This window comes from Callionymus lyra, chromosome 11, assembly GCF_982586985.1.
Source record: "Callionymus lyra chromosome 11, fCalLyr1.hap1.1, whole genome shotgun sequence".
In the NCBI taxonomy this organism is placed as follows: domain Eukaryota; kingdom Metazoa; phylum Chordata; class Actinopteri; order Syngnathiformes; family Callionymidae; genus Callionymus; species Callionymus lyra.
The window spans coordinates 12,473,121-12,496,726 of record NC_141828.1 but is presented as its reverse complement, the minus strand read 5'-3'; the positions used below and the strand labels follow the sequence as shown (position 1 = coordinate 12,496,726).

Below are 23,606 nucleotides of genomic sequence, written 5' to 3'. Positions count from 1 at the left end.
TTGAGCAAGAACATTTGATTGAGTCATAAAAAAGTATCTTTTTTTTTGTAGTCTTCGGCAAGTATCTTGGCTAACTTTCATTTTTCAAGTCGAATGACTGACATGTGCCTACAAGCCAGCGATCAAATTGGTGTTTTGCTTTGACCCGGTGTTCTTCAATAATACGATACACAACCCTGTATAGATACAGATTTAATAAAATAATGACTACAAAATTGCTACTGTCGACACAGACTCAAGAAAAAAAAAAAGGTGTATAATTATCAAGTTGCTTGCTACAGGCTGCTTGGCATAATTTGTAATTCATATTAATACTGTGTTTCTTGTGTGAAGATGTGAAGTCGGTGGTTGAAAAGGATCGTTTATCTTCATTTACTCCAACCACTGGGCTGCTCTTTGCTTAAACTAGCCCTTAATATTCATTAAATAAAATATATTTTCTGTCATAGACTCTCAGCCCACGACTCTGTCTCGTGTTTTTTTTTAACGCCTCAAATCCATAGTAAAGTGTCGCATCTTGTGCGTTTTTTTTAGTCATTGTGTCTCTGGCTTCAGGTGGCGTGGTTGTCGCCTCCGCTGACTCCGGGGAAGGGGTTGAACCCCCCTCTCTCTCAGATGTCTCTCAGGTTTCCCAGCAGCTGTCGGTACCTTCAGCTGTTTGCACGCTCGCTCTCCTGAACCTAGGCGTCGCTCACACTCCACCGAGGGTGTCGAAGCCAACGCCACCGAGAGGTTGTCGACCGTGTTTCGCTTCCTGCTCCGGGAGAAGACGCTCGTATCACCCCGAAAATCTCTTTCATCTCCGATCACGTTCGGTCTTGTTGATTTATAAAGATAAAAAAACAAAAAAACAACCTTGGGTTAAGAAGGTCTGTTGTGATGAAACCTGTGAGGCAGAAACACTCCGGAGTCGTCCGGTCAATGTCCGTCGCTCTTCAGCTGCTGTTTAACTTCAGGCAAACATTGGCCTCCGCGGAGAATCGCTGTCTTTGCTGCTTGTTTTTGGATCATTATCAAGGAAAAAAAAACATGTCTGCGGTTTTTCCATATCGATTTCTTGAGGACAGCAGAAGGGAAGGTAATAGAGTTTATAGAAGGACAGGGGGCGGAACATCACGCTCCCAAAGGGGCCACATTAGATAATGCAACTGTTGTTGTACCTTTTAGTTTGCATCAGATCTTCTGGAAGTTGACGATTGTTGTTCCTCCTTCTCGTTCCCTGTAATCGGTCACCGATAAAAACTAACAAGTCTCACGATGACCGACTTCTCCACTTCCCCTGCTCTCTGTGAAATAGTTCAATCCTCCACTGACCAATCAGATGTTTGCTAAACTGGGCCTCGTCCCCGGAGAGTTCGACTGGGAAAGTCCCCTCAAATAAAAAAGAAAATCACTGGGAAACGAAAATAAATGACACTGAAGAAGTTGTATCTTTGAGTTGGTCTGTACAGTTCAGCACCCATAGATGGTTCGATGGTATCGTGTCAACGTCTACATGTGTTGAACCGATAACGTATCATAAATGTTTGACAAAATCAATTACCGTTTACACATTTTTCTTTCTCTTCTCCGGGTTCTTTTTTCACCACTGAGACGTTTGTTTATTGTTCATGTGATGCGTCTTTAGATTGTGGTGTCAATAAAGTTTTGAGACTCTGACCACTCCGGAGCTTTTACTAATGATTTTTTATAAACAATTGTATGCATACTTATGTGATTATTGTACTTGTATAAGGTTTAATACATTTAAAATTAAAAAAATAAATATAGAGTGGTTGAGATGTATTACTATGGACCCGTGCTGAGTGATACTACGAAGACTTGAAGAGTAATACTTTGTAGTTTACCCACATTTTTTGACAGATCTTTGAGCACCTTGTACCACGTAAAAAGGTCAATAAAGAAAACCAGAATCGATGCATAATGTTTATAAGGAACGCTGTCGATTCTTTTCCGCTGATAACTACCGGAAGGGCTTTGTTGTAATGGTATTAGAAGGTGTTTGAACGGAGGCAGCAACCGCGTGTGACCGGTTATTAGCACTAGGTGTTAATGTATCGTATTCTTCAATTACACACTTTTTGTTGTCGGTACAAACAGGCTTTTCTTTCCCGTCCATCTTTATTCCACTGACGCATCGAGTCAACTGTGTTCTCCGGTCATTAAACTGACCGCGGTAATGAAATGAGCTGAAGGCACCATTAGATGGTCCTCGCCTCCCGCTGTGGCCTTTTCAGCCACACCACCCTATTCATGTCGACTCATTAGTGTTTTGTCATGATGTGAAGGTGGGAGGAAACTAATGGGCCGGCGCCCCCCCGGCGTCGCCCACCGTCGCCCACCATCACACGGCCCACTCGCACGTTCTGCTCTTCAATGACGCTACAGAGTGGCACACCTCATTTGATCATATCAACGCGTTTCACAGGCTTTTATGGTCGACGGGCGTCATGCGAGACTCGTCCAAGTTGTCATAGTAACTCGGACGGAGACCGCTGATGATGCAGGATTTTATTCAGGTGTTGGTGCAGAAGGATTGTGTCGTTTTCGCTTGTCGTCTTGTGATCGAACAACTGTCATGATTATGAATCGTATTTTATTAACGAGCCTCTCGGAAGAAGCAGGTCCCGACATGTACTGCAACAATTCAATCTATTCTTCATGCGTTTTAAGTCGTCCTGTTTACATCACTAGAAAAAATGTCTTAATATGAGTCTTACAATGAGAAAATCTTTTATTTCCTTTAGTGCTTATTTCACTTGGGCAACAGGTTAGCATGCTAGCTGCTAGCTAAGTGTATGCACATGATGCAGGCTGGGAAATTACGTCTCCCAAGGGCCCTCATTATGGACTGTTGTGAGAAGTCCGTCCACACTTAGGAAACGTGGGATGAAGAAAAATCGCCATATTAGAACGCGTAAATAAAATGGAAGTAAGAGATTTGATCGTGATATTAACGTTTATTTAAGTATAGTTATGCCATGACTTTTGTACAGAATATGCTTTTTACTCAAATGAATTTGTTATTTTAAAAGATATAATAAATGCAAAATAAATGCAAAAGGAATAAATGAAGGAAAGAAAAATTAGTTGAGTTGATATAATGGTGATTTAGCGTTGTGTTAAATTTGTTTGAGGTATCCCTTGTGTTGACCTTGACTTGGAGACGACACAAGGGTTAAAAACGTTAATTCCAAAAAAGAAATTGTTGGTTTATGTGACCCTGGCTAGCTGGGACACCGACCTGGCACGATCTGTTTTTCGGAGCAAGACTCCGTAAATAAAGGGGCAGGATTTTCTCAGGCCAGAGCCGAGACCATGTTGAAGCCATTAGAAGGTCGGAGCCTCCGTTCGCCTCCTCGACTCCGAAGCGACCGTAAATACTTTGAACGCATCGAGCCGCTTTCTCACAAAAGGAAAAATAAAGGAGAAGCCCAATTAAACGTGTTGTTTCAGGGGGTCCCTGCGGTGACCTCGGGTGGGGTCAGCGAGGTTCCCGTCCGCTCTCATTAATCCTCTTTTGGTTTCGACAGGACGCCCTGAAACCCACGTTCACGGTGGCCAGCGTGCCGGGCAGCACCAGCAGCGCCCAGTCCACCGTGCCGACCACCTCCACCACCATGCAGGTGAGCAGCGGCGCCTCGTTCCCCATGACCAGCTACATGGCGCCGGGCAACGTCTGCGCCAACGGGACCGTCCTGAAGACCACCAGCGCTCCCACGGGGGTGATGCAGCTGCCCGGTGGATTCACGTTCATGCCCGGTAAGAACTGCTGTCGGTGAGCCTGTGATTCTGCAGGTCGTTCCTCCGCCATCGTTTGTCATTCCATGTGTCAAGTGACCCTTTATTGACCTTATAATTTTACATTTTATTTTATGGCAATTTTTAATATGTTCACAAGTTTTATTTTGTTTGGGGAGTGAAGGATTCAAAGTCAAACAGGTTTTTACTTTAAAAAATAATTTCAATAAAAAAGGCCGCTGTTACTACCTGTATACATCTTTATTTTGGGGGGGTTTCTTGGGCTTCACTTTTTTGGGGTGGGGTTCAAATTTTTTCATTTTTAAAGGGGAGACATTTTTCAATAAATGGGGGCAGGGATTACAAGTTTACTACATTTTTGTTATTTAGGACCATTTTTTCTTGTGGGGGTTTTTTGTTTGTTTAAAGGGGGCGGGGCATGAAGAAACATAAGGACTGAAGGTTTTTTGTGCTTGTTTATTGTTTTATTTTTAGTTTTTTATTAGTTTTTTTTAGAAATTGAGAATGTTTTTCAATAAAGGGGGGAGGATTGCGAGTTTTTTGTTTTTAGGGCTTAACATTTACTTCTTTTTCCTTTAGTTCTTTTGCATATATTTTTGGTTTTTGTTTAAGGTCTTTAAACCTTAACGTTTTTTGGTGATTTTCTTTCTTTTTTTAGAGGAGCTGGAATAAGACATCTTTCAGTAAAGGGGATCAGGATTACTGGTTTTCTGACTTTTTGTTTTTTAAAGCGGCTTATTTTTGGTTCTTTTTTTTTTCTTTTCATTTATTTATTTTTGCATGATTCCATTCGGGGGATAAGTGTGTAAAATTATCCATATGTCTATATATTTTTTAGTTTTTTTTTCATTTCAAGAAAATTATTATTTTGGCCCTGTTTTGTACTTTCACAATTCAAACTTCTCAAATATTTTTATATTGATATATGAAGTGCTGTCCAGGGTGTCCCCCGCCTCTCTCCCTAACATAGATCTTTGCTCACTGGGAACACATTATGAGAGAAAGTGATTACAAAAGAATAAAAGGTAGACGTCTTTGTTGTCGGTTCAATTCCCACGTGATCCACGTCCTCTCCGGCCTCAGCTTCCTCGTCGACGTCTCTTCCGTTTGTGTTCGTTACAGTCGTGTCGCTGCTTCTCTTCCATCTGATTACGACGTGAATGAGACTCGACCTCAGACCCTCTCGACGGCTCTTCAGGCTGCGAGGCGTCGTCGTCGCATAATTACACGAGAGACAATAAACCGCGGCCCGAGAAACACGGCTGGTAATTAGCCAATAAATATTCCATGAATGATTTGTGCCCGAATTATAAGACCGTACGATGAGTTCCTCGTGACCTTTTTTTTTTCGACGAGCAGACGTCTCTCCGGAGGAACCCCTGAGGTACAGAAGCTCCCCCCGGTGGAGGATAAATGTTCTTATTCATCGTTGATTAGGTTTTAATGAAGTAGGAGTGAAAACATGGAGGCGGATTAAATCCTTCACTGCTCCGTGTTCCACTAGAATTCAAATGGTTTAGACTTTTAGCTACATTTTAATATTATTAGGATTTAAAATATCTTTAATTTCCAGGTAGGAATTAATGTTTTTATTAAGTATTGTGATTTTATTTATTTACATTTTCATTTTCTAGAGTCAAAAAAACATGTTTTTTTGATTGTTTCTACCGCCACCTATTGGAGAGTCGGCGAAATTATTTTTTATTGTTATTATCGTAGCTTTTACAACTGAAAACCGCGTACAATAAAATCTCAATATTGATTTGAATTGAAAAAGAATCCTTGAGCCGTAGCTATGGACTGCAATGTGGGGGAAAAAGTAGGCGAAGAAGAGTTGTTGCAGCTCTAAGTTTAGGGGATTTCAATGCCAAGTTTGATCACATGACCTCCTTTTTGTTTTTACTGAAACATGAAGAGAACCCATAGAATGATTAATTTTTAATTAGATTTTTCTTTTTTGGGGGGAATTAAAATGAACAAACTCTTAATGATTATCAAGATTTTGGGAAGTAGGCGAAGAAGAGTTGTTGGAGCTTTAAGTTTAAGGGATTTTAATGCCACGTTTGATGGTCACATGACCTCCTTTGTGTAGGTATAATAAATTAAGTTACTGTAGTGATGGTTTATGAAGCTTCATGAAACGGTGTCATGTTGTTTAGAGGTCAGTAGGTGGCGCTGTCGGTTCAAAAATGATTTGATGTTTCATTAGAACAGTTGTTCAAAACAAAGTGAAATAGTGCCGCCATCTAGTGGACTCTGAGAATAATGACACTGCTTCATGAAGCTTCATCAACAATAACTATTCCTAATCCTCGGATCAAAGAGATTGTTTCGACTTCTGTTCTTCCGAAGAAGCGACAGTCATGACGTCTTCTCTCCCTCCGTCGATCCCTCGCTCCGTCTGTCCCCCGTAGCTCCTCCCCCTTCCCTCCCCCTCACCACCTGTCTGGCCGGCGGCAGCAGGTGCATCAACAAACCCTCCCACGCCGTCCGTGCAGAGAAATGCTGCAGCAACTGTGTCCGTCCGAGCAAATGTGAGGGTGTGACTCCGGGTCGTCTTCTGCCTCTGAACAGATCCTGGTTGATGCTTTGTTTTTCCACGCGACCAGGTCGTTTCACGTTTTTGTTTTCTCTGAGAAATGAAGAGAACCCAGAAAATGATTCACTTTTAATTGGATTTCAAAATAAAATCGACAAACTCTTAATGATTATCAAGATTTGACAAAATAAACAAAACGTTTACAGTCCACAGCAGTTAAAACTTGTGTTTAACTCAGTTTATTCAAGTAGATATTTTAAGGATACAACTGTACTTTGAACCATTATACTTTTGAAATCTGAGCACCCATCATGCATTGCAAAAATTGCAAGAAAATGCCATTAGCCATAAATGTGAATGCTTGAGAAAAGCGGTTGAAAGTGACAAAACTTTTATTAATCCAAATGAAACTCCAACCAAATTCGTATGAATTCTAAATAACTGCATTTTTTTTTTTTTCGATGACCTCCTTGGCAGAGGTATTCACTAGTGATGGTCTGCTGAAGCTTCATGAAGCAGGGTCATTATATTCAGAGTCCACCAGATGGCGGTGTCTGCACTGTTTTCCTTTAGTTTTGAACAACTGTTCTAATGAAATATCGTTTTTAAACTGCTGGCGCCACCTACTGACCTCTAAACAACATGACAATGCTTCATGAAGCTTCATCAGACCATCACTATTAAATAATGAAATATGAATATTCACTTTAAAAATGAATTAAAATTAAGATTAATATTTTCCTTGATACAAGTCTGATGAAGCTTCATGAAGCAGCGTCATTATCTTCAGAGTCCACTAGATGGCGGTCTCTGCACTATTTTCCTTTTGTTTTGAACAACTGTTCTAATGAAACATCATTTTTAAACTGATGGCGCCACCTACTGACCTCTGAACAACATGACACTGTTTCATGAAGCTTCACCAGACCATCACTAGTAATCACGTGACTAGGAATGCAATACTGAATATTTGCTATAACAAGGAATATATTTTTCTTTTCTCAAAGTGTAAATCGGATATTTGACGTGTCCTCCCTTCCAGCAGGTCCTTCTCGCTGCCACCGCTGTCGCTTATTAGCTTCGTTTTTTTTTTTTTCTTCCTCTTCGGCCAAATGAAGCCGTTTTTTTTTTTTTTTTTCTTGCACTTTCTCCCTGCATCTATTCTCACGTCCTCGCCTGTCTCTGTGTGTTTGCCTCTCTCTCTCCAGCAGGCAGCGCTCTCCCCCCCGGCACTCCCACCATTCCTCTCAGCCAGCTGCAGCATCACTCTCTGGCCCTGCAGGGCCCGCACGCTCAGGCGCTGACCAGCGGCCCCCAGCTTCAGCAGGGCCAGCCGGCTGTCTTCCGCTTCCCCGCCGCTGTCTCCCTCACAGGTGACCCCGCCTGCACCCCCGCCTCACCCTCCCTCACCCTCTCGCTTTTACTAAAAACATCTCGACTCACCATCGCCACGACTGTGTGTGTGTGTGTGTGATGTTTAACCCGTGTGTGTGTGTGTGCAGGAGCAGGTGTGCAGCAGCAGTTGCAGGCCATCCAAGTCCATCAAAACACCCAGTCCAGCAGCGACAGCAGCCCGGAGATGTCGCACTCGTCCAGCAACTCCACCAGTACGTCCCACCTGTTACCGTTTTTTTTTTTAGTTGAAGCCGCAGGGGGGCGCCACAGAGCACAGAAATTAAATGATCGCCGATTTAATTTGTGATGGCAGACGAGATCAAGTCAAATTGCCGGAGATTCATTTATAGCGTGAGCTAATGGTTTGATGACCACTGACCACTGCGACTGTCTAAGAAGAAAATGTTTAGTTCCATCTTTTAACTTTTAAAACACATCAAAAGTGTGAAGTTAAATGTATGTTGATTAATTTTTGCTAGAATAACTTTATTAAAAAATGAATTAAAACGTTAACTTAAGTATTATTCTATTTGTAGTTACCCTAATAAACTAAAAAAAAATTAATGGAGCACATTCATTTATTTAAAACTATGGCTAAACTGTGGGGGGTTTTTTTTAATTTTATTTAAAGCGAAATTATCATTAATTAAAATTCAACCTTGTGTTTTAAAAAACAAAAGCGGAGAGAGACGGTGCTTTAATTTATATTTTTGGTTCTATTTAAAGTGCAAGAAATTATAAAAATGTATGTAATATGTTGGCATGGCTAAAACTTTACTCTTGGCAAAGTGTTATTTATTTTCAATGACTAGTTAATAACTGGAGAAACAACAAGTTTACGTTTTTGTTGAGTCGAGCATTGAGTCATTTATTTTTCATTTAGATCTAATTTGAGGGATATTTATTATGTTTTGTTATATTGTTCCATGTGTTTGTGACATTTTTATTCCATCAATTGACTTAAAATAAAGAAATACTGGATCATAATCACAATCTTGGTTAAATAAAATGCCATAATTAATATAAATAATATATTTAGTTTATAGTATATAATTTCCTATGCGTTTCATAAGAAACCTGTTATAAATACATTTTGTCTAAAACAAACCGATTAGTTAGTAACGATAATTAGTTAAAAAGAAAACATTTTCTCAAACTCTTCAATGTAGTTCGGTCATAAAAATGTCTTTATTTCGATAAAAACAATTGATTTGTTATTTAATTAAATGAGAATCTTTCGTTAAACGCTGAGAACGACAGCAGGTGAATACAAGTGATGCGGGCGCCCTCTGCTGGCCACCACTCGTCACTCACTCCCCCGTCCCTCCTCTCGCCCTCAGCCACCGTGAGTCTCCCGGCCACCATCGTCACCTCGTCCATGCCGACGTCCGTGTCGGGTCACATGATGTACCCCAGCTCCCACGCCGTGATGTACGCCTCCACGCCCACGCTCGCCGACGGAGGCCTCGCCGTGCTCAACGCCTTCCAGGGCACGTCGGCCATGCAGGTGTCTCACCCCCAGGCCCAGGACTCGGGTACGAATGAAGCACGACGTCCGTTTGGTTCTGGAACCTGGACTCACAAAACCCCCACTTCGTTCTCAGGTGCCGTCCCTCAGGTGTTCCTCACTGCACCCCCCGGCACGGTGCAGATCCCCGTCACGGCGGTGCAGCTTCACCCAGTACGGCAAGATCTGCATTTTACAAGTGAAACTCTCATATTCCCTCTGCAACCAGCATGTCACGCGAGACACTAATGCACCCGAGGTCGCGACCTGCCGCCATTTTGTTTGGGAGGTCGTGTCAAGTGATCGACACCAGAGGTTTAACTGCACATGTGCATGAAAGTCACGTTTACTGTCTCAGGATAGTTTTCACTCAAAAAGTAAAAGTAATTTAATGATTTAAAAAAATCAGGGCCGTTACAAAGAATTTCAACTCATGGACAACTAATACGATAAATTGCGATACTGTAGTAACGAGTATATATTTGTAGTATTGTCGAGTACTTGACACTGGTGTTGCAGAATTTACAGACTACATGACTCTTGAGGAAGTCGTAACTGCTTTTGTTTTGAAATCAAAATATTTCCAAACATTAGCTTTAAAAGCGGCTGGAGTCGACTGTATCCTCTCGTCCTCAGCCATTGCTAGGATCTCTGGATGAATATTCAATATTTGATTTAGCGGCTGAGAACGTACCACCTTTAATAGAAGTATAGTTTCAACATACGACTGAACAAACCTTGTTAATATTTGCATGTCATTGTATATTTGATAATGTATATATATATTTTTAAACAAGCCGTTTTAATTTGTATACACACTGGAATATAAACCATAAAATAACTAACATCAGCTTTAAAAGCAGCTGGAGTCGACTGTATCCTCTCGTCCTCAGTCATAACTGGGATCTCGCAGTATTTTACGATTTTAATTTGTTAACGGCGAAGGACTTGATGACTACTGCCATCTAGTGGTCAGAAGTGTAATTTCAACCCCAACATGAACAAACTGTATTTGTATGTCAATTGTAAATTTAAAAACTTTTTCAAAAGTAAAAACTATAAAAACTAACTACTGACTTTTATTTTGAAATAAAGAAACATTATTAAGTGTTTATTGATCTGCTCCTAACAAAACAAACGTTGTGTGTAGTTTTTAAAAACCTTTAACATCAGCCGCTGATGTAACTTCATAACCAGCATGTGGTGACGTTTGCTGGTCATCGTTTAACCGTCGCAGGAAGTTCTCCGTCTGACTTCCTGCCTCTCGTCTCCCAGATGGTGATTGGTCCGCAGTCGAGCGGCAGCAGCAGTAACCTGACGGAGCTTCAGGTGGTCAATCTGGACGCAGCACAGACCTCCAAGAACGACTGACCGAGGCCGACCCTACAGACTGACTATTTATTGATGCCTTCCTACAGACGTCGCACAACTGTAACTACACACAATCAAGGGCAATCGTGTGTCTGACCTTTATACAGGATGTTTTACTATATAAATAAATATATATATAAATATATATATTCTCGACTGCATAGGATATTCATCGCTGTCAGTGGAAACTTTTCTATGCTGTTAGGTGGTGTTTTTTTTTGTTGTTTTCTTCTCTTGGTGTGTGTTTTTCATTTTATTTTTTGTTGATTTTTAACAAACACACTGTAAAAGTGCCGGAGCTTCACACCAGCCAAAGAGACACGAGTCTGAATGTTCCAGTGTGAGCCGAGCAGGCGCGTGTTTGCATATCACAGGTTTGCAGATAGGCAGCCGTCCAGAGTCGGAGCTGTACATACTTTTATTTTGGAGTAAAAAAAAAGAAAAAAAAGTGTATTTTTTAGGACGAGTAGTTTTGTGTAAACAGCATGTTGGTGTTTTTCTACGTAGTGTTTTTTTTTTTTTTTTGTATGTCCGCGAAAAATGAATTTGCGTTAAGTCCAGAATGATGTACAATAAACGAACACACCGTTACCAGGGTGACGACACCGTGGAAAAAGCGACACTTGACTCTTCATGTCTGACGAATGCTGGACGACATAAAAGGGAATTTTCGGATCAATTATGAGCCAGTTTTTATTTTTCGGAAGCGAATGTTCATCGCAGTAATTTTTTTTTAAAAGTCGACCTGTTGTGTTTTACGATGCTAATGATGCTAATCGTTAGCAACGTTTAATCAGCGACACTCCTTTACAGGATCCTGTGGAGAAAAATTCTCTTTACCGAAAAACTAATTATCATCTTTAAAAAAAACTTTGCCGTGAGATTGTCGTTCAGGACATGATTTGCTAACAGTTCTTCGCTGCTAGTCATGCTAACTGTTAGCAACAAACGTGGCTACCGCACAAGTCATTTCAAATGACGCCAATATTCAGAATTTTCCCTAAAACTTGCCAAATTTTTTCTCATTTTTAAGTGAAACAACTTGCGTCTTGTGCGACGGCCTTAAAATAAAAACATGTCTCACGTAAACGAGGTGAACCTGACTTGAATATTATGTTGTGAGACGACGTCTTCGCCGATCAAGTTGTATTTAATTTTGCTAGACGCGTGAAGTCCTACGTTTGTAACTTAAACACGACGCTCGATGTACTTTTAACTAGTGATGGTCTGATGAAGCTTCATGAAGCAGTGTCATGTTGTTTAGAGGTCAGTAGGTGGCGCCACCAGTTTAAAAATGATGTGATTGAAACAGTTGTTCATAACAAAGGAAAATAGTGCAGAGACCACCATCTAGTGGACTCTGAAAACAATGACACTGTTTCATGAAGCTTCATCAAACCATCACTACCTTTAACAAGTTAAAACAACTTTTCTAGATGTTTTTATTCAGAACAGCAAGTCGTGTTATTTTCGGTTCATCCTAAGATTCCCTTGTGAAGAATCAATGTCGAGTCATACGGGTAGTGATGGTTTGATGAAGCTTCACGAAACAGTGTCATGTTGTTTAGAGGTCAGTAGGTGGCGCCATCAGTTTAAAAACGACGTGAAGTTTTATACGTTTCATTAGAACTAAAGGGAAGTTGTGCAGAGACCGCCATCTAGTGGACTCTGAAAGTAATGACACTGCTTCATGAAGCTTCATCAGACCATCACTACTGTTTTGCGTTGATAATTCAAGGGATTGTGACCAGAAACGGACACGATCCCACCAAAGGGAACATGCGAAACATGATGAAAGCAACAGCCAAAATGCTGAGTCAGCAATTTGACTCGATGACGAGTCGAACCCCAAGCTTGAAAAAAAACAACAAAATGAAATCACCTGTTCATCTTTGGGTTTGTGCGTTAGTTTGATGGGAATCACACGTTCTTTTCTGCACCGTCGTGCCTCTAGAAAACCTCATTTCACCCGAAAAACAATCCAGATAATTTAGCGACGGATTCATTCATTTGATCCGAAAAAGATTGAATCCATGAACTCACAGATGGTGTATTTTCTGCTTTATTGACATTTTTTTGTAATAAAAATGGGATTAAACAGTGTTCAAAGAAAGACTGACTTCCTTTACTTCTTTTTTTGGGGGGGGGGGTGAACTTTAACCCACACATCGGAATACCAGCGGTAATGAAGAATAAATAAACCTCCACAGGTGAGTGTGAACATCATGCACCTATTTTTCTTTTTTTTTGGGAAACAAAATGTCTGAATTGCACACGAAACAAAGAAGCTCATCTATTACTGAGACGAAGAAGCAGCAGTGATTGGTCGCAGCTGAGGAACCATATAAATTGGCAACAAGCTTTTTTTTTTTCTGTAACTTTCTCTCACTTCAGTCGAGGCTCAAGATCGAGGACCAGGAGAGTCTGGTGAGTCTTTTTTTCTTTTTTTTACTTGTAAAATGTGATATTTAGCGATTTTAAAAATGATGATAAAAGGCACCACTAGTCACCGGAGCTCATGCAAACCATCGAGAAAGGAAAAAAAAAACTGCAAAACATTATGATTTCACGAAGAACAGATTCGGAAACGAAAGGCAACATCCGGAGGCAACGTTTAGAAACGAACGCCGGTCAGACTTGAGAAGCAGCATGAAGAGGAAACGAATCAATTCTTGAGAAAAAGGTAGAAAATAAAAGACAAACGGCCCTAAAGTAGAGACGACCTGATGATCTTCGAGGCCGAGGATAGTAAAGATGTTTACTAACGTTCTCTCGTTCACAGCAGGTAGTGAGTTTCTATCGTCGACAACGAACATATGATTGACATCCTCGTCAAAATCTTACACCCTAGTTTTGGTTTGTGGAAGAAAAATATTTGGAGAAACAAAAAGCTTTTTTGTTGCATCTATTTACATTATGAACACGGATGAAGACGAATGTGCAAAGTCGTTGCATACGTGACAAAATGGAGGCGAAAAGGGAAAAACGCACATAAAAACACACTCATCCGACTGCAATCAAACCCACAATTAAAGTCACTGAATTAAAGAACTTAAAAAGGAATCATTCAAACGGCGCCGCTGTCAAAACACTCTTGAGAAAATGTCCCACGATCTCAAATGTAACAAGTGCAGCGAGTTTATGTGCAAGTTCACATACGGACACATGTCTTTTGGGGGGCGACGGAGAAACGGGGCGTGAAGGCGGAACATTGTTCTGTTTTAAAAAGGACAAATAAATACGTTTCCACTAAAAAGAAAAGCGTTGTCGACGCTTCACGTGGTGATTTTTCCAGGTAACGGCGAGTCTCGTGTGTAACTGACGGCGATGAAAATAAATACTCACGTGGACACGATGGTCTCGGGATGTTCTCGCTGGTGAAAGACGGACTGAGGAAGTGTGTTGGGGGGTGAGGGGGTTCAGAGGGGGCAGTGACAGAGGTCGGTTTAGATCCGGCCGACTGTGGGCAGTGGCTGCTCTCGGGCCCCGCTCACGACCTTGAGTGAAGGAGCCAAGATCCTGGCGGTGAAGTCCGGTCGACCACGGGGCGCCCCCGCCCTCTGCCGACCCCACCCGGGGCGTCCAGATGGAAGAGCGGCGTGAGGGCTACGGCGAGGACGAGGCGGTGGCGTGGAACTTGACGAAAGCGATGGCGGCGAGCTCCTTGCAGAACTCCTCCAGGACGATGACGCCTTCCAGCAGAGTCACGTGATCCACGCTGTGGAAGAACACGGTGCCGGTGAGTTCAGGGCGTGACCGAGGCCACGGCTCACGAGATACGTACTTGATCCCTTCCGGCTCCAGACCCAAGAGTCTCTTCCTCACCAGCAACAGTTTGGGGGTGAAGTCGGAGATTCTCCGGATCCTCAACATGGGGTTCCCGACCACCTGAACACGCAACCATCATTATTGTTTCAGATTAATTCTAAAAGTTCACGGCGTCAGTCCGAAGAATTCTCACCCTGACGATGACCGAGAACAAGGACCTGCAGCCCGGCGCCAGGTTGATGTACGGGTCCAGCAGGTACTCGTGCAGGTGCGGGTGCGGCAGCAAGGACAGTTTGGAGAGGACGGCCGTCACCTGCAGGTTGACGTCGTACGGCTGCGCAGGAGAGATTTAAAAATGTTTTCAGACAAAATTGCTTCTGAAAAATGTTGCATTTCAATACTTTGATCCAAATTCAAGTATTGTAGAATGATATTGTAAACATTGACACCTCTAGTCTACATGTGTAGTCGAGGCTTGTAACCGTTGTGTAATCGGTTACATGCAGTTGGACTTTATAACCACCAGGGTTCTGTCTCATTTTAAAACCTGCTAATCACACGCATAACAAAGCCCTTGTAGTAGTTGTTAGACAAAATAATGTGTATTCTTGTAGAGCCACTTCAAATAAGTACTTGATTACAACCAACATAACGGCTACATTACAAAACTTATTTTACCGTATTTAAGTTAAGCACTTAAAATGCTTTAATTTTTTCCCATTCTCAAGATGTTGCTGTGAAAGGTTGAAATGTAAACCTTGAAGCCACTGAAATCAACGCAGTATTACTCCTCAAGTCACTGTAGCATTACTCTGCAAGACTCCATATAATACACAGTAGTATTGCTCCACCAATCATCGCAGTATTATTAGGCGACTCTTGAAGTATTACTCCGCGAGGATCCACAGTAACACACTGCGAGTCACTGTAGGGTAACTAGTCACTTTAGTATTACTCGTAGATTCTCGTCGATACTGCGATTCTCATAGTATTAGCCAGCAAGTCAGTGTAGTATTACTATTCAAGGCACAACAGTAATACACCCTCTGTAGAAATACTACGAAAGCCCAAGTAGATTTATTAAATAACTTACTAAAAGTTAAAAGCCTGTATAATAATGTATAAGTCAACAATTGTCGTATCTTTTAACAGTTGTTCACAAAAGCTTGTCAAGAAAGTCTTTGACGACAGTCTCCTCAGTGCCTCATCACATGACAAAAACACACACGCCTCATTGGTCAGCAAATGAATACAGACAAGGAGGAAAAACAACAACATGTAAACGGATATTGATTTTCTAAACAGTAATGATTTATAGGTTTAGGCGATTACACGTGTAGTCGTTGACTCCCCTATTGTAGACCAGTCCTGTCAAACTCATTAATCTTTACTTAAACTGTATATTTTCGAATCGTCTGTGACAGGAAGTAAGAGTCTGATTTCGATATTGAAAATCGTGGAGGGTCAAGTTAAGTTTGTTTCTCTTAAATGTCAGTTTTTCTCGTCTTTTCTGTCTCTGTATAATTGTTGACGATCTTGATCTCTGTTCCTTATCTTATCTTAAACACAAGCATAAACATCTGATGAGCCAAAATTAACTTGGCAGGTCATGAACCAACCTGATCGAGGATTCTGCCCATCCTGTCGAAAAGGACTTTAAGGAAGTGGCCTTCGAAGAACGGCAGATCCAGGTCGCACTTTTCAAACGGCTTGGGAGTCCCTCTCCAGTCCCAGCGCTGGCAGACCCCGCAGAAGTCCCTGAACTGGAGCGAGACCCATCAGTGTGTGTGACCCCCCCAGAGAGGAACCAGAAGAGGAACCCCCTCAGCTCACCTGTCTGTGTGCGTCTCTGAGGTAGGTGTCGTAGCCCGTCCCCTCCACCTGATACGAGGATTTGGCGTCATCTGGCACCAGACACAGGAAACTGGGAGACAGTAGCAGATGTGTGAGCGACAACTACGACCTCACGCTCGACACAAGATAAGACACCTGTTGACAATCTTGTGGACTTCAGTTTTGCCATCAGACTTCATGTGGTCTGGACTCTCTGGTGGAGACGAGCTGAGCCAGTCGGAGCCCGACAGTTTAGTCTCTGGAGAGAGCTCGTCCCCAAATAGCGGATCCTCCTCCAGGTCTCTGTGATGTGAAGAGACGACAACATGAGCGTCCATGTTTTTTGACCAACATAAATACACTGTATTTTTTACATTTTTTGATGTCATAATCATTTCAAAATTGCCCTTTTAATTAAATGTTTTACTTCTTTATCTCGTATAACTATCTTTAATAACATTTATAGTGACATAGTTTGTTATCAAATTGTTATTTTGACTAAAAACGTGGCATTGATTCATTTCATATTTTTTACCCGACAAGTAAAATCCAGTTAAATTCAAAAGTTTAATCCAGATCCTAAAACCACCACACAAAAAAGGATCTTGGTCCTAAATAAACACACAAATAGTCGATGCATTCATTTTATTGCCACGTATTCGTGTGTTCTCGGCGTCTAGATCAGGACTGTTGCGGCGGCTCCTTACACGGCGTCATGGGGCTGCCCGTTCTCCAGCGGCTCCCGCTCCTCCTGCGGCTTGTTCTCCAGGTAGTTTCTCTCCACCAGGTTCCGCAGAACCAGACTGTGCAGGATGTGCTCCTCGGGCTTCTGGATCAGCTGCTCGAAGAGCCTCAGGGTCATGATGCTGATCTGTGGACGGAGAGGAGGCGGTAGATTCCAGTCAAGCGATTTGCTCAAGGGCCAGAGAAGGTAAGACATCAAAGCGAAAATTAATCCTGTAGGTTTGGGTTGTGATTACGGTTTGTTTAATCTCATGACTTGATGTCAGATACCCACATATGGTCTTTGAACGATCTCTTTTTATCCTCAGAGGGAATACTTAAAAGGAAGGAATGCTCACGGGAGAACTAAAAACAACCTTTTTTTTCCCCCAAGAATTCTACTTTCAGATCTGACTCGTGATTGGACAGTCGAAAGAGTGTGACAGAGACCTCGTCTGACAGGTGGTCGCAGTGCTCGATGAGTCGGTGTCTGAGGGGGTTCTGGGCGACGGTGGTCGGACTTTCCGAGCTCTTCTCTTCTCCCAGCAGGAAGTAAACCGTCTCCCGCAGCAAAGCCTCTGACGTCACCTGCTTGATAATCCTGTTCAGCAGCGCCGTGGAGGTCAAGATCCCCACCTCGGACCTGCAAGTAGCCACGCCCCGCCGGCGTCACCCGTCAGTCAACGACTGGCTGACAGGGGAGACGCTGATTGATTGACGAGTCCTGACGGCACTTACGTCTGCATTAGCTGTGGCTCCATCACGGGAACAAAGAATCTCTCTCTGACAGCTTTGGCTAGAACCGAAGCCGCCGTCTGAAAAGACAGGAGAACAAAAACTGTGTGGTTTAGCTCCTTTCATCAGATCAATCAAGGCTGTCAGTAATGTGTCATAACGCAGCCAGTCAGAGATGGTCCGGACCTTATGGGCTTCTTTGATGAGTTGGTCAAAGTAGTCCAGCCAAGACAAGAAGGAGATGAGCGCTCGCTTCCCGGTGAACACGGCAGCATCCTCCTTCAGATTATATACATCCAGCCTGGAACACAGATGGGAAAATAAATCTCGGAACCAATACTTTTTTCCACACAATAGAGGCGCTTTAGCAGGAAGCAAAGAGCGAGACAGAAGTAGAAATTCACAGAGTGAGACAATAGTATAAGAGCATCATGATGAAAAAAAACAACTGAGAAGTGCATGTAATGCAGTAATGGGCGATTGCACTGGCTATTGTATAAAAGAGAACCTTGGAGACGGCAGCGTAAACAACTGACTAAATTTGGCAGTTAATAAAAGCAGATTGCTGGAACCTGAAAAGGACCAATGCATTTGTTTAATATTTAAAAAAATTCAATTTTACAACACAGAGAGCTATAAGATCCATTTTCTTCACTTTTTAAATGTAGTTGCTGCTGCTTATATTAAGGTGAGCTCTATAGTGCGGAAAGCAAGTACATTATTTCAGAGTGTTGTGATTTAATTAATTCTATAGGTTCTGCACTTCGGTGTCAAATCCTCAGAGGGGTCTCCGAACACTTTGAGACATGCTGAGAGTATGTAAATAGGTCAGTGGAATAGAGGATGTCAGGCTTAAAATTATTCATTAAAAACCACCAGTTGCCTAATTTTTCTTATGTGACACCGATGACAAGTAAAAAATATTGTTTTGACTTTTCTCTTCAAAGGTCACAGCTGATGATCGCCTGCAGCAGCAGCAGCGGCGATGACAACGTTAATGATCTCTGCACATCTGTGGTAAGTAAATGTATTTAGGTCACCGTGAAGGAGACACAGGCGTACCTGAGAGACTGAACCACACATCTTTATGCGTTTTGCTTTGTAGAGCCACATTTACGTCTCGGATAGAAACTGATTTCATTCTTAGTCTGCCACAAATTCAGTTGGCCACAAAAGTCAATTAGATATAAGTGAACAAGTGCGGTTATTACTCTTAATGGGAAAAAATAGATTTGTTATTCTATTGTTTTAAGTGACATGTCAACAAAAAACTGTAAAAAATATGTCATATCATACGATTATAGTCCTTCAACCCCTTTTTAACACAGGGTTCCTTCAGCTTAAGACAAGTTAAATTCAAGTCTTTGAAATACTCTTTTAATATTGTTTGAAATTAAGGACAAATGTTTATTTTAACACAAATATAGTTTTCTTGAATCATGTTAATTTCGAAAGATTATCAGCATAAAAATACTCTGTGCCTCTTATATACGTTGCATTACTTCGCTCTCAGTCATGAAGAAATATGTTTGTTGAACAACTAATTCTCACCTTCCCTATGTTGCCCAAAAATATTCATCTATTTGTATTTGCTACAGTGAAGTAGTCCCGGAAAAAAAAGCCTTCACTGTTTTGTTATATCTGTTTTTTCCCAAAATATTTTTAGAGTAGAAACCAACATAAAATCAAACTTTGGAAAAATGTATTTAACTAAAAATTAAGGCTTCAATTTTAGATTCATGAATGTAATGCCTTTTCAGACTTTATAAGGATCTACGGGAACACTTCAATATCTATCCCTCAGTAGAAACAGTGCATGAATGGGTTAAAATAGGCGTTGATGAAGAATATGTTTTCACAAAACAAAGAATTACCCCCAGTTGACGGACTCCACTGTCTCGATGTCTAAAGGGTCCATGGACTGTGGAAGAGCTTTATAGAAGCTGACCAGTCGGTCCGTCAGCAGCTGACAGAGCTCCGTGTTTTCAGTCAGACATTTAGCAGCTGCAGGCTCAGGCAAACTGACCAGCAGCATCAGACCCTCGCACGCCTTCACAACAATCCTGCCATCCTGAGGTGGAGATAAAGAGCACGTATGAATTCTTAGTCATGTGCTTAAAGCATTAGTTGACGCTAAGTCTCTGCATGTGTTTCACTCACTGGACTCTTTGTGAGGTTGAGCAGGGAAGTGACCAGATTATAGTTGCTGTTATTGTTGTTGCTGCTTGGACTGGTGGGAGTAGCGGCGGCAGCAGCAGCAGCTTGTGGTTGCTCTGCTCTGTCGATCCCTGATCCAGACTGACCCGTGTCAGGTGTTAACACGTCGTCCGCTACGCCCTGTCCCCTCGGAGGACGACTTGTTTCCGGCTTTTTCGATTTAGTCTGCAACAGAAACGACTCATTCAGACTCGCTCTTTCCGTCTATTGAAATATTTGAGCTGTCAACTGACCTCCAGGAAGAAGTTAACTAGATATGGGTCCTGTTTTAGTTTGGCACAGACGATACACAGGAACTGAATCTCCTCGTTTTCTGTCGGAGCGGCCAGCACATCTCCACATAGACGGACCAGTTTCTACAAAGAAGCAGACTGTATGAGTCGAAAAACCAAGATTAAAACTACTAAAAAAAAAGGCTTTACCTGCACTGGCCTGTGGACATTAATGTGTGGCAGGAGAGGTTGTCGGATATGAGCTAGCAGCTTTGTGTAGAATGTGAGAACCTGCTGCTTCATCCCAGGAGGACACTAATGGAAAAACAATACACAGACGTTGAAATGCATTTCATTTATATTATCAGTTTCGATGAATAGCATTACAAATTGTGATTACAAACTTCTAAGACGGTACATAGAACTATTGCTTCTTCGTATACAGCTTAACCCGATGAGTTGTGAATTAATTATTTGTGAATTTTGGTAGTGTTTTGTTGTTTTATGTGGATATACAAAGGTTTTAAAAGGTGTTGGCATTCATTTGTACGACTTCAGAACTAGTAAAAAAAAAGCTCCTTTTATATAGATTGGTTTGAAATTAAAAAAAGAACAAATTAACTAAATATTCCCCTTCATCGTTACTTGAAATAAATCGACTTAAAAGGAAGAGAAAATATGTGAATAAAATATAAGGTGTCCACTCTATATGACTTCCCTTTCTCCTTTACAGGCACACAGCTGACTGACTTACATCTGCTTTGCCCAAAGTGAAGAGAGTCTCCAGGATTTTGTGATGCAGCAGATACTCCATACACGGACCAGTCTCCCCAGTTTCCCGCTCTTCTTCCTCCTGGGTCAAGATGTCCAGCATCTGGTCCAGGTGGGAGGGGATGTTTGTGTCGGTGACGGGGGCTTTGTCATCTGTCAATGAAGATATGTAAGTGATCACAAACGGTTCCAAAAAACGTTTTGTATTATAATGTCCATCTGAGGGAGTACTATCTGCGGCTCGTTTTATTTACATTGATTTTGGAATAATCCATATTTAAAGTATCTGACACAACACCCACTTTAGAAATATCTTCGACATGACACTGATAATAGCCACACAGAACATCGGCTTCCATGTGCATTTTTTTCAGACACGTTTTCACCAAGTGCAGACAAAATTGTGCAGCCGTGTAAGATTTAGCATCATAAAAACCTGATCAAACTAATATACATCTTTCTTTTTGTGGCAGAAAATGCATCCTTACCTGAAGCCTCGATGTAATAATGTGTGATAGCCTTCCAGTGATAGACAAAGTCCTCCTGAAGAGGCAGCGATGGAGCAAGCTGAAAAAAGAAAGAAACGTCACATAAGTGTCGTATGACCTAAAAAAAATAATTCCTTAACAGGAAGTTGCACTTTTAAGTCGATTGTCGCAGAGGTACACTCATGAAATACCTACTGTGTTCACGTTCCATCAGTCAACACTGTTCCTAAATACATGTTTTTATTTACACAAAAGATTATACCTGTTGACACACATCCCAACAGCATCATAAATAAATGTACCTTCAACTAAGGTATACCACCCAATGCGAAACTTTAGTCACTCCTTTTAAAATCCAATACTTGTTGATAATAGATGGTTTGTTCTAGATAACAACGTTTATTCTGCGCCTGAAGTCAATGTTTCCTGTTCTACAACTTCTGCGAGAAACTATTTAGGGAAAACGGGTTCCAAAAAAGCAGACCTGCGGTTTATCTTCAATGTCAACTCTAAACGCAAACTTTAAAATGAACATGTATGCGTGACAACACTAGCCTACGTTGTTTGTTTGTTGTGGCAAGTTCCAGCTGTGCGAGGCTGCTAACAACAGCGTTGGCTAAGCTAATGTTAGCAGCTAACTAGCAAGTCTTGCGAAACTGCCACTAGAGAAGATACGTTATTGTCAACTTTTGATTATTAATCGTTTACAACATTACATAAATGTGTTATAAGTTGTAGAGAACTGGTTGTGTTCGACCAACGATCAGAAAACGTAGATATAGATCAACATTTCCAGGGTTGATAGCATGCTAGTTGTTAGCATGCTAGCCGTTAGCATATCTTATGCTGACGTTATGCTGTGTTGTCTTGAGAACCTGCGACGTCTCGGACGAACAAACGCGTTTCTTTTAAGATCTGGTTCCAAAAACAGGTTGAAAAACTCACCGCTTCCACCGCGTGTTGGATGATATTCGCGAATTTGGAGAACATTTTGTTCTTGGACTGGACAATTTTCTCCCGAGAAGAGCGAGAGAATTCCTCTATCCTCGTCTTCCTGTTGTTGCCGCCTCGATCCAGATTGGAGCTTTCATGCAGCGACCCTTGGAACAGAAGAATCAGCGAGAGTCGTAAACACTCCTGACACGTTGGTCACAGGCCGAGCAGCTCCACTGTAAACAAGGATAGTATTCCTCTTCCTCCTCCTTCTCCTTCTCTCTCTCCTCCTCACTTTCTACCCCTGGACACGGTGGCACTTCATTCGCCAAACAGCGCCCGGACTGTCCAGCAGGGGGCGCTCCAGCTCAACGGTTATAATGTAAGTAAGTGAGTAATGACAAAGATTTTGGTATTTCTCAAAAATTCCCTTCACATTTAAAACATGCAATCCACTTCCCTGTGTATTGCATTAACTTTCATTTATCACATCCTCCCAAATTTACTAAAGTTCCAATTTATTTCAGCCCAGTTTCAATTTATGATTTTTTCCCTTTCGCCTCCTTTGCACCTGAGCCACACACCCTTAACTTTTTTTCTCACAGTGTATTTATTATTCAGAAAAAATGATAACTTATTACATTCACCCTATTTTCTTTAGCCCTATTTTAAGTCGTTGTTTTACCCTCCCGTGCTCCAGACCATCACATCCATAATTTGAAGTATACTGATAAATCAGTAAAAAAGAAAGTATTAGGTAAAACAGAGCAGAAAAAACAATCCTTGTGTCATCTCAGTGTCAAGATGACCCAATGGCCCTAAAACACACTAAAAACCAGTTGGAAAAATTAACAACAGCTTACTTGCAAGCAGTATTAATGACAAAATAATATTAGTTTGATAATGAGATTTTTAAAGTTTGCAATTATAAAAAATTAAGAAAAACAACGACTACAAATACTACTGCTGTTATAAGTATGACTACAAAACCCATTAAAGACAACTTGTTTTAATTAAAGTAGATATGTGTGTTGTTTGACACAATGTCTTAGATTTTGCAATAGTATTTTCAGGTCAGTTTGTTAATTTCGTTTTACATTCAGTCTTGCTTTATATTAAATACAAACACATTCCTGCACATAACTACATATTTTCCATCATTTTAATTTCAAATATAAATGACATAATGTTTCAACATAAGAAATACAGTATGTTGTTTGACACAGCTGAGCACCTTTAAATAAAAAACATCTTCTTTTCATTTTTAAGCTTATTTTTTGCTTTAAAATGTTTTTGCTCTATAATAAAACAAGCCAATTAACTTAAATATATGAATGTTTTTAAAATTAGGA

General features: G+C 41.3%; 2 protein-coding genes across 5 annotated transcripts in view; one reads left to right on the top strand and one right to left on the bottom strand.

Annotated features, from left to right (window-relative positions):
* Positions 1 to 12,687, top strand: part of srfb (serum response factor b) — a 30,097-nt gene extending 17,410 nt beyond the window's left edge. Inside the window, exons 3-8 of one of the 4 annotated variants that reach the window (XM_087803322.1) lie at positions 3,534 to 3,762; positions 7,510 to 7,674; positions 7,804 to 7,908; positions 9,037 to 9,231; positions 9,301 to 9,402; positions 10,479 to 12,687. In XM_087803322.1, coding sequence (XP_087659448.1) covers positions 3,534 to 3,762; positions 7,510 to 7,674; positions 7,804 to 7,908; positions 9,037 to 9,231; positions 9,301 to 9,402; positions 10,479 to 10,516 — 834 coding nt within the window. In that variant the 3' untranslated portion in view covers positions 10,517 to 12,687. The remainder of the gene's footprint in view (positions 1 to 3,533; positions 3,763 to 7,509; positions 7,675 to 7,803; positions 7,909 to 9,036; positions 9,232 to 9,300; positions 9,403 to 10,478) is intronic. The other 3 variants (XM_087803320.1, XM_087803319.1, XM_087803323.1) reach the window with 3 other exon arrangements.
* On the bottom strand, positions 12,619 to 22,540 carry fhip2a (FHF complex subunit HOOK interacting protein 2). Its single transcript, XM_087803318.1, has 17 exons — positions 22,267 to 22,540; positions 21,322 to 21,400; positions 20,817 to 20,986; positions 20,273 to 20,377; positions 20,084 to 20,206; positions 19,794 to 20,015; positions 19,508 to 19,704; positions 17,820 to 17,934; positions 17,637 to 17,713; positions 17,349 to 17,541; positions 16,883 to 17,046; positions 16,332 to 16,478; positions 16,176 to 16,266; positions 15,962 to 16,105; positions 14,536 to 14,676; positions 14,359 to 14,462; positions 12,619 to 14,292 (listed from the first exon to the last, which is right to left on the bottom strand). The coding sequence occupies exons 1-17, from the start codon at positions 22,309 to 22,311 to the stop codon at positions 14,181 to 14,183; spliced, it is 2,229 nt and encodes a 742-aa protein (XP_087659444.1). The 5' UTR covers positions 22,312 to 22,540; the 3' UTR covers positions 12,619 to 14,180.
* Between the last annotated feature and the right edge of the window lie 1,066 nt (positions 22,541 to 23,606).

Bases quoted from the DNA above. Each gene is read 5' to 3' on its own strand.
- fhip2a (XM_087803318.1), bottom strand. From the start codon at position 22,311: ATGTTCTCCAAATTCGCGAATATCATCCAACACGCGGTGGAAGCG. The intron at 19,705-19,793 runs GTGAGTGAAACA...TCTCCACCTCAG, and splicing joins TCAACCTCACAAAGAGTCCA to GATGGCAGGATTGTTGTGAA. The intron at 16,479-16,882 runs GTAAGGAGCCGC...TTCACATCACAG, and splicing joins GGGCAGCCCCATGACGCCGT to AGACCTGGAGGAGGATCCGC.